The sequence below is a fragment of the Carassius gibelio genome, chromosome B21, assembly GCF_023724105.1.
Source record: "Carassius gibelio isolate Cgi1373 ecotype wild population from Czech Republic chromosome B21, carGib1.2-hapl.c, whole genome shotgun sequence".
NCBI lineage: Eukaryota > Metazoa > Chordata > Actinopteri > Cypriniformes > Cyprinidae > Carassius > Carassius gibelio.
The window spans coordinates 21,064,312-21,076,385 of NC_068416.1; the positions used below are offsets into that span (position 1 = coordinate 21,064,312).

The 12,074-nt window shown below is 37.4% G+C and overlaps 1 protein-coding gene across 1 annotated transcript in view; it reads left to right on the forward strand.

The window, feature by feature from the left end:
• The window catches only part of si:ch211-196i2.1 (collagen alpha-1(I) chain), a 70,176-nt gene extending 58,471 nt beyond the window's left edge, over nt 1-11,705 (forward strand). Inside the window, exons 33-68 of the mRNA XM_052588465.1 lie at nt 294-347; nt 446-499; nt 612-665; nt 988-1,041; nt 1,232-1,276; nt 1,361-1,405; nt 1,500-1,607; nt 1,696-1,749; nt 1,833-1,886; nt 2,070-2,123; nt 2,233-2,340; nt 2,464-2,517; nt 2,593-2,700; nt 3,371-3,424; nt 3,520-3,573; nt 3,655-3,708; nt 3,832-3,885; nt 4,011-4,118; nt 4,223-4,276; nt 4,560-4,613; nt 4,733-4,786; nt 4,968-5,021; nt 5,230-5,283; nt 5,405-5,458; nt 5,609-5,662; nt 5,756-5,809; nt 5,890-5,943; nt 6,209-6,262; nt 6,547-6,564; nt 6,714-6,767; nt 6,840-6,902; nt 7,462-7,627; nt 9,288-9,397; nt 9,478-9,558; nt 9,819-10,001; nt 10,368-11,705. Of these exons, the coding sequence (XP_052444425.1) occupies nt 294-347; nt 446-499; nt 612-665; nt 988-1,041; nt 1,232-1,276; nt 1,361-1,405; nt 1,500-1,607; nt 1,696-1,749; nt 1,833-1,886; nt 2,070-2,123; nt 2,233-2,340; nt 2,464-2,517; nt 2,593-2,700; nt 3,371-3,424; nt 3,520-3,573; nt 3,655-3,708; nt 3,832-3,885; nt 4,011-4,118; nt 4,223-4,276; nt 4,560-4,613; nt 4,733-4,786; nt 4,968-5,021; nt 5,230-5,283; nt 5,405-5,458; nt 5,609-5,662; nt 5,756-5,809; nt 5,890-5,943; nt 6,209-6,262; nt 6,547-6,564; nt 6,714-6,767; nt 6,840-6,902; nt 7,462-7,627; nt 9,288-9,397; nt 9,478-9,558; nt 9,819-10,001; nt 10,368-10,511 (2,529 nt within the window). The 3' untranslated portion in view covers nt 10,512-11,705. The remainder of the gene's footprint in view (nt 1-293; nt 348-445; nt 500-611; nt 666-987; nt 1,042-1,231; nt 1,277-1,360; nt 1,406-1,499; nt 1,608-1,695; nt 1,750-1,832; nt 1,887-2,069; nt 2,124-2,232; nt 2,341-2,463; nt 2,518-2,592; nt 2,701-3,370; nt 3,425-3,519; nt 3,574-3,654; nt 3,709-3,831; nt 3,886-4,010; nt 4,119-4,222; nt 4,277-4,559; nt 4,614-4,732; nt 4,787-4,967; nt 5,022-5,229; nt 5,284-5,404; nt 5,459-5,608; nt 5,663-5,755; nt 5,810-5,889; nt 5,944-6,208; nt 6,263-6,546; nt 6,565-6,713; nt 6,768-6,839; nt 6,903-7,461; nt 7,628-9,287; nt 9,398-9,477; nt 9,559-9,818; nt 10,002-10,367) is intronic.
• Nucleotides 11,706-12,074: the final 369 nt, after the last annotated feature.

Genomic DNA, 12,074 nt, shown 5'->3' on the forward strand with positions numbered 1-12,074 from the left:
GAGTTTTATACTGAAACTTTCCGTCTAAAAGTCCTTCCTTGGTCTTAACCATATTTCTTTGCACGTTGAACACACATAGGCCACAACTGGAAATAAAAAAAACTGCAACCGCGTTAATTGCGTTATTTTTTTTTAACGCGTTAAATATTTCAAATTAATCGAATGCGTTAACGCGCTAATTTTGACAGCACTAATATATATATATATATATATATAAATACTGTATATAGACTTCATAGTGGTCTATTTATAAATTGTTAACTCTCTACTGATGATTTTGTTTTGGTTGACAGGGACCACGTGGACGGGAGGGGCCTATGGGCAGTCTTGGGCCAACAGGAGAGAGGGTATGGTTATGATTTTTTATAGTTTTAGTTCTCATATAAATTGTAAATCATGCTGCAGATTTTCAGGATGTTTTGGCATTTGTGGTTATTTCTCTCAGGGTTTCCCTGGAAAGACAGGAGCAGTGGGACCGCAGGGCCCTGTTGGCATGTATGTAAGTGACCTCTCTACAGAGCTTTTATAGAGAGAGAGAGGGAGTGGGATGATGAGAATAATGTTTAAAGTCGATGTTTTGACATCAGCCCACTCTCTTGTATTCTCTTAAGGGTTTTCCAGGAAACGTGGGTATGAGAGGAAGACCGGGCCACAGTGGAGACAGAGTAAAGACAAATAACACTATCCCACATTAACATCAATGTATATTTGTAAAATTATATTGTTGTACATTTGTACAGTTATAATGTCAAAGCTCATCTACAGATAAAGGTTCCATTCCAATCCGTTGTGAGCTGCATTGCAGTCTTTTAAGTTACTGTGCATTCATGGATTCCTTTATCCATTACAAGGTTTGAACAACATTCCTATTAGGATGATGACTAAAAATCTAGTAGACAGCTCACTTGGGATTAGAGCAGATCCACAATATTTTAGCCTTTATAATAGTTAATTTTATTAAAAAAGAGGACATTTATTTTCTTATAGGGAGAGCCAGGTCTAAGAGGGACTCCTGGACCAACTGGGAAGCCTGGACCACCAGTAAGTATGTGAGGGATCAAGTATTAACATTTGAGATTATTTCTTATTTTAAATTTTGGTCATTTTTTCAATTCATTGGATAAATATAGTGTGGTTTCCACTGCTGTAACAGTAATTTGCTTGATGTTGTGATGTTAATGTTAATGTAATGTTAATGTTGTGATGACTAATATTCCCAAACTTAATTTAGGGTCCCCCTGGTCCAGTAGGAGAAAAGGGACCACCAGGACCCCAGGTATATACAGTAACACTTCTTCAAAAAAATATTAGATCCTGCCTTACTTGTTCAGTGGAGTTTGATTTGTGGACATCTCTGCAGGGCCGTCAAGGAGATCCTGGGCATCGGGGAACAGATGGGCCATGTGTGAGCACACAATCAGCCCTTTCATTTACATTATATCTCTATTTGGCTTATCATTTTTAAACACTTATTTGTTCTGACTGATTGTCTAATATAGGGTCCTCCAGGACTTCATGGGGTCAGTGGGGTCATTGGAAAACAAGGACCTCATGGAAGTAAAGGACCCCCAGGGGACCCTGGGCCAAATGGTCCCCCAGGTACTCCAGTAAGTGATAATTCTCCCTACCATACTTGATGAAAAGCTTTGTGACATGAAGATCATCAAGTTGAAATTGCTACAAATCTTTCTTCAGGGTCCACAGGGAGCAAATGGACTGCCAGGTATAGATGGGGAGAAAGGAGAAAAGGTGATTGAAGTGAATTACGAGATTTAGAGTATCACAAATTGTGCTACCTTGTGAAATTAATAAAAATGTCTGTAATTGCACAGGGAATGATGGGCCAACCTGGTGATGCCGGGCCTCTTGGACTGGAAGGGCCACAGGTTAGATTGCCATCTAGCTGCATAACTATTTGGTCTTTGTTCAGATGTCTTTGTTAGAGGCCATGCATTAAAGAGATTTTGTGGTTTTGTAGTATTTAAATGAAAAACGATAATACAACATTGTTATAGCTTTAAGAAACTGGTGGCAGCAGAGATGTGATGTAAGTTCTGTGACCTCTGCAGGGTACATCTGGTCCGGCAGGTTTGGAGGGGCCTTCTGGAAGAAAAGGTGATAAGGTATGGAGAAATAATTCTAGAATTATATTTCCTTGACACAGTAACATTTATAAAGGATTTTTTACCTTTTAACGTTTTGTTTTTTATTCTTAATTCAATGTAATGACAGGGGGACAGAGGTCCCTTTGGAAAGCCTGGTCTTCAAGGACCAAAAGGAGACATTGGCCCTCCAGGTGTTAAAGGTCCAATGGGTCCACCAGGCCCAGCAGGAAGTGAGGTGTAGAGATCAATTTCTTAATGTTGGCACAACTGTGCAATTTAACCGTAAAGTCAGCTGTCTCAAAAACAACCAGTCTCACTGTCCCTGTAAGAGTAATATTGGGGTTTTCTCCTGTTGAAGGGTGATGCTGGTCCAGTTGGCGTTGCTGGTGGTCCTGGCTCTGAAGGACAGAAGGTCATTTATCTTTTATGGCTAGTGTCATTTCACATGTGAAGATGTTGTTGTACTATATTTCATTGTTTTCCTCAGGGTGATATTGGCCCACGAGGATTTACTGGTTTAGAGGGGCCATGGGGGGTTGTGGGGGAGAAGGGAGAGAGGGGGCTCAAGGGAGACAAGGGCCAGATCGGACTCCAGGTAAGTGCAAATCAGCTTTTCACATTATGTTTAAGTAACATTTTATTTAGCCTGATTTGTTTTTTTTTGCCATTTGATTAACTACCATTCAAAGGTTTGAAAGAAATTATTACTTTTATTCAGTAAGGATGTGTTACGTTTATCAAAAGTGATAGTAAAGACATGTTGCTAAAGTTTTTATTTTAAATAAATGCTATTTGTCAATGAATCCTGATAAAATGTACTATGGTTCCGACAAACATATAAAGCAAAATAACTGTTTTCAATATTGCTGTAAATTTTTTTAACAATAATGTGATCAGTCAGCATTGCCTTTGCAGGAATACATTACGTTTTAAAATATATTGAAATAGAAAATACAAATGCTGACAATTCAGCTTTGCCTTTCTGCCATGAAAGGAATCAATTATATTTTAAAATATTTTACAATATAAAACATACATTGAAGTCATTTAAATTTATATTACTGTTTTGTTGTATATTTGATCAAATAAATTAAGCCTTGGTGATCAAGAAACTTAAGAGTATGAGAGAAAACCCAAGAAATGTATAATGGTAGTGTAGGTATTTTTCCAAATTTAAACACTAAAATAAATGGTATTTTGTTTATGCTTGTTTTTGCCAATTTGTTTGTAATTATGTTTGAACGTTGGCTGTTTTTTTATGTTAGGGTGAGTCAGGCCTCATGGGTGGTGTTGGACCTCCTGGCCTAAAAGGTGTAGAGGTGAGTGTTGACCTGAGAATAATTGGCCCCTATATTCATATGTGATATGGCAACATAGTTAACGTTACTAATAAACAGTTCCTGTTTTCTTTCAGGGTGGACCAGGCCATCCAGGATTGGTGGGGCCCGATGGACCTCCGGGAAGCAAGGTAGCATGTTTGATTCTTAACTTAGAGCATTTTAGGATTATTTTATTTATTTTATAGTCTAAAATTAGGCTTCTCTTTTAGGGAGAGGTTGGGCCGAATGGTTTGCTTGGTGAGCCAGGAGATACTGGACCTGAGGTTCTGATCAACTTGTAAACATATAACTGTATATGCGCATAACATGTAACATTTTTTACATTGAATTGGAATTCTTTGGCTGTCAAAAGAATTGCTGATTTATTACTTATATCTGTGCTTCAGGGAATTGCTGGTCCCAAAGGCGTGCGAGGTGATGCAGGAAAAGCTGGGACACAGGTAAAGATAATTTCTTTGCATTTATATTCCTACTCCAAATAGTCTGTTCTAGGGAAACCGGGAAAAAAACATATAAATTTTCTATCTCAAGAGTAACTCATTAATTTTCATATCTCGGCCTACAGGGAGGTGTTGGCTCAGTAGGTCCCCAAGGTCTTTTGGGCCCTAAAGGTCTCCCAGGGCCTGAAGGGGAGAAAGGAGACTCAGGAGATAAAGGAGAAACTGGGGTGGAGGTGAGTTTGTAATGAACTCCACTAAGATGGAAATTCATGATTGCTTCTTTAAATTGCCTGAAAATCCACTACATGTTCAAAATAAAGTCATTTCTTCCCTTTAGGGTCCAGACGGCCTTCAAGGTATTCAAGGACCACCGGGACTGCCTGGTTTGGAGGTACAGACCACTAAATCAGAATATTTAACTTGTTTAACAAGGTGGTGTGGCGCTTTAGTCTTGTCTGTTTATATACAGGTACATCCCAATAAATTAGAATGTTGAGATGTTGTTAAATGTGAGCCAAAATCATCACAATTAAAAGAACCAAAGACTTAAACTACTTTAGCCTGTGTGCAGTGAATTTATTTAATACACACGTTTCACAATTTGAGTTGAATTACTGAAATAAATTAACTTTTCCAATGATTAATCCAGTTATATCTATTTAAAACTCTGTTAGGGTCCCCAAGGTGAGGCAGGGGGATGTGGCTCACCAGGTCTGCCAGGAGCTCAGGTCAGTGAGATAAAATATTTAAGCAAAGAGAAAACAAATAGATTAACCTTATCTTAATTCTACCTTTGTTTTAACTCTGCTCCATCATCAAGGCCCTTAAAAAGTTTTGAATGTTGCAGGGCCGCATGGGTAACCCAGGACCTGAAGGAAGAGAAGGCATGAAAGGAGAGAAGGTAAGGTCACAATGTTCTTTTCTATGTCTTAATCCCTGCCTGCTATCTAAAATAAAAGTTCTCGCTCTTTGCCTTTGTCCTTGCTGTCAGATATGAGAACTGTGTTTGAGAATACAGATTTTATAGGACGCTTATCTGCAATTTCATTTTAAATTTGAATTTGCTTCTCGTTGCATTTTAGGGGAATCAAGGCAAAGATGGAACTCCTGGAAAAATGGGTCACATTGGACGGAGGGTAAGATGCGATCTTCTAGTACCCTCTTTGACTATTAAATGTTTCAAAATCTCAGTTAAAAGGAAAAGAATTTTAGCAACATTTTTGTGCAATGAATGTCCTAAGGTTATTTTAGACTCTGACGTCATGTATGTAATAATGCAGGGCAATCGTTTGGAATATGGTGGTGATTATGATAACCTGTTTTTTTGCTGCTTTACATCTAAAGGGTAAAAGAGGCAAGGCAGGGTTGAGGGGCACCAGAGGACCAAGAGGAGAAAAGGTCAGAGTTCAGAGATGATGTCAACAATGACAACATGGCATTAAATACAAGATGAGTCTAATTCTTGATTTTCAATTGGCCACATTATGTATTTCCTTTTTGGCTTCTCCTTGTCCAATAGGGAGAGAGGGGGGATGTAGGAGAGAAAGGACTTCCTGGATGGGGAGGAAGTATGGTAAGCTTGATACACTTGAAATTCCCGGTCAGAACAATCAATATCATAGTTATCGTATACTTTGAATTAAAAAACATTGGTGGAATTGATAAAATGGAGAACCATTAACACAGTTCGAAATCATAATCATGTATTTTGTATGATTGACAGGGAATCCAAGGACTGAGAGGAGATCCTGGGGATCAAGGTGTCAAAGGAGCAGAGGTGCTTTTAAAGTTTTACTCAGACAGGATTCTTTTAATGTAGAGACCTTAGAAATGCATGATTACTATTGATACTTTAACTTGTCCATAACAGGGTGAGAAAGGAGATCAGGGACCACTTGGTCCACCAGGGAAAGATGGCTTGAAGGTATAGTGTGTATCAACCACATTCAATGATTCTGCAGCCTATTCAGTTCTCTTATAAAAGTATTTATTTGTTCTTTTTAGGGGAGTATAGGACCTATTGGTCCTCCTGGACCCCCAGGACCAAAAGGAGATCAGGTAAAGTCAAAATATCTAATTAAACGTATTATTTTGCTTTTTGCCTTCACAGTAGTTATTGTAAGACAATGCTTATAATATTAATAATAATAAATATAAAATACAAAAATCTATTTTTACGTTTCATATTGACAGATGTACATATGTATTGCAGAACTGTCAATATTGATAAATCCTCCCAAATAATCTTCTTTTCCTTCACTTGCTTTGGTTGAAAGCAACTTCTGAATTATTCAATATTAAATGTGTTTGCCCTTTCCTTAAGGGAAATATTGGTCCTGCTGGGCCTAGAGGGGCACCTGGAATACCTGGACTACCGGTGAATGTCTTTTTTTTAATGTTTCATCATTTAAACTAATAGCAAGCTGTGCCTAATAAACTGTAGCCCAATTTGCATTAAACATCTGCTGCAGATGCATTTACATGTGCTCTGTCCTTTCAAGATATGAAAGCCTGGTTAGTTAATTCATTTTTAATGACAAAAGCAAGGACAGTGAAGCGCTTTATCGCAAGCACAGCCTGATTTTCTTCTTCTTCTTCTTCTTCGAAAGAGCATGAAGATAATTTATAATTTCTTTCTCTGTTATCTCTTACACCTTGCAGGGCTTGTTTGGAGACAAGGTATGAATTTTAATTTTCAAAGCTTTCTTTAGTCAGGTTAAAAGGAAATGTTGAATATTGATCAAAATAAAAATACATAAAATAATTTTATATTCAAGTTAACATTAATTAAGATTTGTTATTAAATATCTCTTTCACTTTGATCCTAGGGACTAAAGGGATTTCATGGCCCTCCTGGACCCCCTGGAAGGAGGGGTTTGCCAGTAAGTTGACATCTTTTTTAGTAACAATATAAGAACTAATTTGTTTATTTATAATGTACTTTCTAATTTTAGGGTCCACCGGGGCCACCAGGGCCTGCTGGTGTTTCTGTGAACCTGACCCTGACCCAGATCAAGGCAAGTTGTTTAAAGTCTTAGTGATGCTTTTACTCTGATTTGCTGTGCTGATCATTTAATAGCAAACATCACATGATTATGGTCAAAATTCACACACTAGCAAAAGTCACATAGTTCAATTTTGGGGTAAAAGTGAACAAAAATGTGTATATTCAGACACAACTGGACATATTACTGCGCATTTTCCACATTCTGAAACAATTGAAAAAGAACTGAAATTAGATTATTCAAACTAAGTAGTCTCAACTAAACCCACCAAGGATTTATAAAAATCTGATTTTCGTTGTGTGCATTTCTGTGTACATACAATTTTCTTTTTGTGTGATCAGTGCCCATTTTACTTTTTTCTGTCTTTGTTCATACTCTTTTATTTAAATGAAGAATAAAATTTGAAAGAAGGAATCAGATTTGTGTGTATTGAAATCATAGTAGAACTAAAATATGTGCTGAATAAGTGGCAGAACATCACAAAATCGAACTCTCTTATTCTTGGATCCTAACTGAAATTCAGATCACAAAAAAAGCAAATCAGTTTGGCTTACTTTTTCTTTTCCAACAGGATCTGATGTACAGTTCAGACAAGCCCAATTACCCTCTGATTCAAACACTGCTGGACTCTTTATACCATGACCTCCGGCTGCTGGTGGACCCTCCAGACGGTAGCAAGCAGCACCCAGCCTCTACCTGTCTGGAGCTGTGGCTGTGCCATCCCAACTACACCAGCGGTCAGAGCCCTATCTTTCATCTTTTCCACCTTACAAAGACATATCTTTTTGTTCTTGTTCCTTTTTGTCTTTGTGCTATCTTTGAGAAATCTTTCCATTACAGTTGCATTTTTTTCTCTAAGACAGGGATTCCCAAAGTGTGGTGCGCGCACCCCCAGGGGTACGCGAGCTGCCACCAGGGGGTGTGCGAGATGAAAAATTTAATGGCGGTCTGTTTTTTTAAGTGGGATTTTTCCATACAATAAAAAACATGAACAGTAATCATTTACTTTGTAATCGCTTTTATTTTAAATAAAAAACTATAATTTATTAGTTTTCAATGGAAACTCACTGTTCTTCTTTTATGTACTGCCGGCTAGGCTATTTGCATGCCAACTCGTTTCATTCATTCCATAATATATATTATAAATATGCTTAACTGGCTGAAATCAGGGAAACTGTCAAGTGGGACATCTTATGATAGAGTTGTTAGTCAGGAGAAGAGGGGTCCAGAGATGTTTTGCCACATTTCTTCAATTAAGGATGATTGCTACGTAATATATGGTGTTTCCATTTGCTTGAACTTCAAGTAAGTTGCGGGGCAAACCGAAAATCCAACACTCTCCTTCACTACTGATACTGCGACTGATTCTTTTTCCTATGTGTTAATTCGCTGGCATTTTCCACCTTTCTTTTCTTTTTCTCCCTTAAAAACAAATTTGTCCATTCTGATTCTCAATTTTACCGAACTATAATGGCTGTTGATGACTATTTGAATTGAATTCTGCCAAAGCGGGCGCTTGTATGTGTTCGTTAAATGCGTAATGTTATGTGAGTAGGTCTGTCTGCCCATGTCTGAAAATAAATATACAGTACCTGTATGAAACAAAAAATAATTGAACATAAAAAACATTAAGCTATAGCTTATATTTCTTAAGTACATTTTTAAATGAATGTAAAAAAAAAAAAATTTAAACTAAAAAAAAAAAAATATATATATATATATATATAATTAATTAATTGTGTTCAGCATGGTGGGCCGCATTTGAATTCGTGACAGGCTGCGGGTTGAGATGATGCTGCTGCTTGCTCCATCGTCATTTAATAGGCCTAGCCTATTGCTGTAATGTTTCTTTTACGCGGCTGAAAATAACCGTGCTTTCTGTTACTGAGCCTGTGTCTGTCACTCGTCCTCTTAAAAGTGGAAGCTTGTGCTTAGCTTTGTTGCATTATATTGAAACTTTGTTGATGTTTTAATTGTCATGCGTGTTCTGGTTATTTGCGCATGATTAAACATGACTCTTTACATGGCGATAAAAGAAAGCTTTGTTGTGTTTTTTTAAAAAGTGGGGATTGGGGGTACGCCAACCCGGTTGGGATATAGAAAGGGGTGTGCAGGAAAAAAAAGTTTGGGAACCGCTGCTCTAAGACACATACGCATAAGTTTCCTCTAAAACACACCCCGTTACATTAACCCCATTTTCACATGGCATTAAGATCTGTCTCAAGTGATAAAATCTAAGGTGAACAGCAATAAGGTGTATATGAGATCCAATTTTTTTTTGTACTTTAGAAGGTTAGTTAATACATCTGCTTAACTAAAAGAACCAAGTGTGTCAAATATTAAATATATTTGAACTGTATCTTGTTTTGGAAAAAATTACTTTTGTAACTTTTGCAGGATTCTACTATATTGACCCAAACCAAGGCAGTCCTTTAGATGCTCTTTTGGCCTACTGTAACTTCTCGGAGTCAGGAGCAGAGACCTGCCTTCACCCCAGAGATGCACATGTAATATCCTACTTAAAACCTTGCTACTGTGTTACTTTAATCTAAAAAAATAATAATAATCGCTCATCCAATTTCCACAGCTTCCCATAAGGACTTGGCTGAATGACTCAGGGAATAACAGCAAGTTCTACTGGTTCAGTTCACTAGAGGGAGGTTTTCAAGTAAGTAGAACTGTTGGCTATTTTTTATTTCCTGTTGAATCAAAGTTTGAAACTTTTAGATTTTACTGAACTGTCCTTTTAATGCTTTAACATCTTTAATTCATTGTCCAGGTTAATAGCTGCTAATAATGTTGCTCTTATTACCCATAAAATTGTTGCTCTTTATTATTTGATGTTCAGTTTTAAGCCCTGTTGTTGTAGACGGTAAACTGTGTCCTTCAAATTTATCTATCAAACCCCATCTGTCTGTCTTCGGTCAGTTTGAGTATCCAGCCCTCAGTGTGGTTCAGCTGCGGTTCCTACGACTCCAGAGCAACAGAGCAGAACAGAGGGTGACGTACTCCTGTTACCCTGGACAGCGACTGGGCCAGACACAGCGACAGGTCCAGTTCCTCACAGACTCCGGGAAGCAGAGCTATTTAGGAGAACTGCAGGATTGTGTGGTATGTGGATTCTAACACCACTAGTAATAAAATGTGTTATCAAATTTGTATTCGAATACGGTTCATTCATTGCTGTGGTGAGCCAATTTATTGCGATATGCACTACTGATCAAAAGCTTGGGGTCAATTGAATGAAGTCTCTTTTGGTCACCAGTGCTGCACTTATTTGATCAAAAATACAGTAAAAACTTTTTAACAAAATTTTAAACAAAAGCTGTTTCTATTTAAATGTATTTTAAAAATGTATTTGATTTCATTCTTGGGACGGCAAAGCTGAATTTACTTCTCAGAAACATTTCTTATCAAGGTTTCAAACAATTGCGCTTTACCTTTAACAAGCCTTTATGTTTGTGTTTATTGTACCAGTCTGCAAAGGAAGTGGATCCCGGACCACGCGAGTCTGTGTTTCAGTTCGAGGACATGGACCTGCTTCCTCTACGTGACATTGGATTCTTGGGCAACAGCAGCTACGAGTTTGGCTTCACCATCGGCCCTGTGTGTTTCAGCTAGAGACACCCTGAATGATAACAATACATCCTGTGCATTTAACCTTAAAAACAAGCAACAAAGAGAAGATAACAGGACACTCTGAAGACACATGCGGCTTCTACGGCTCGTGGTAAAGGAAATACTCCAGACAGAGTCCTGTCTATCCCGGTGCTGCCAGACAAACGGACAATATCCTTTTTTGTTTACAGGGACTTTTGGCTTTGTAATTGATGTACTATTTTTATAATAATTTTATTTGTTTCAGCAATGTTTTTTAATCACTAGCTGGTCTTGTAATAACATTGTAGATAAAGCTTGGATCGTATCAAGTGTAATGACAGGGTTCTGACGTGACCACTATGTGGTTGCATGGTCCACATTTCAGCGGTTTATGTACAAACGGTTGCCATGGATTAACCAGTTATTATTATAAAACTTTACATTATTAGGCTAGAGTATGAATGACAGTTCTTCCCCTCTCGTTTAAATGTCTAACTTGAATTGTAGGACTGATACAAACAAAGCGTCCCAGTGAGGACACAGCTAACCTTCCAATGAGGTTTGGATATCAGGAAGTCTGTGCTACCTTTGTTTTCTCTGTTCATGTCATGATTTGATTTCAGAAATGGTCTTAAATTTGTATGTTAAATGATGTATGGGTGCTAATATTTACAATACAGCAGTAAGAGTCGTTTCCAAAAGAGAAGAGTAATACAAACTGCAGCAAAGCTGGTTATTAATAGTGCAAGCAGTGATCTAATGTTGATATGAGACTGAAATTCAGTACACATGAATAAAGTCATAGAGACAGTGTCCTTTATTTCACATTTACTGTATGTAGGTCTCAGGGAAGCACTTACAAATTAGAAAATACACTCATGATATTGGAAATAGGTTAATTCATAGAATATGTTGAATGATATTAATCAAGCAAAGCCAAATTTAAGTGTTGTTCATCATTGTTTTAAAGCATTTATCATTAAAAACTTTTTAAATCACATAGAATTTAGGCACAGGTGCTTTGTTTTGATAAATGTTTTTGTTCGGTACATTTTGTAATGTAAATTGTGTTTTCTATGTATTTGTGGTGACATCAGAAATCACATGCTGGTCATCTGTTTCAGTATCAGCTATAAAATGTGCATTAATGTATCATTTAAATCGTGTTGGACAATTGTGTATATCATTGTGTGAAACACGAACGTTTCTTAAAAATGCTCTGTGAAGTTGCGTTTTCTTCTGTTCAAACAGCCGAACATGGCAATGAGCAAAACTGAAACCCAGCTAGAATTCAGAATTTAATTTTGCACAATGTGCCATAGATGTGCCCCCATTTGCCTGTATTTATTTTCAAAATGCAGTCGTTCATGTTTTGTGGTCTGTGTGGAAGGAGACGAAGTGGGAAATCTACTGCACACTGCATACCTGAAACTGCCATTTTCAGATCTGGTCACTGGGAATGCAAGGTGCCAGACTTTTAAGGATGTCATCCTGTATTTACAAATGTAGCTGAATTCTGCATTGCGTATTGTATTTATTTCACATATATACACTATTTTATTATACCATACATATATACATTAT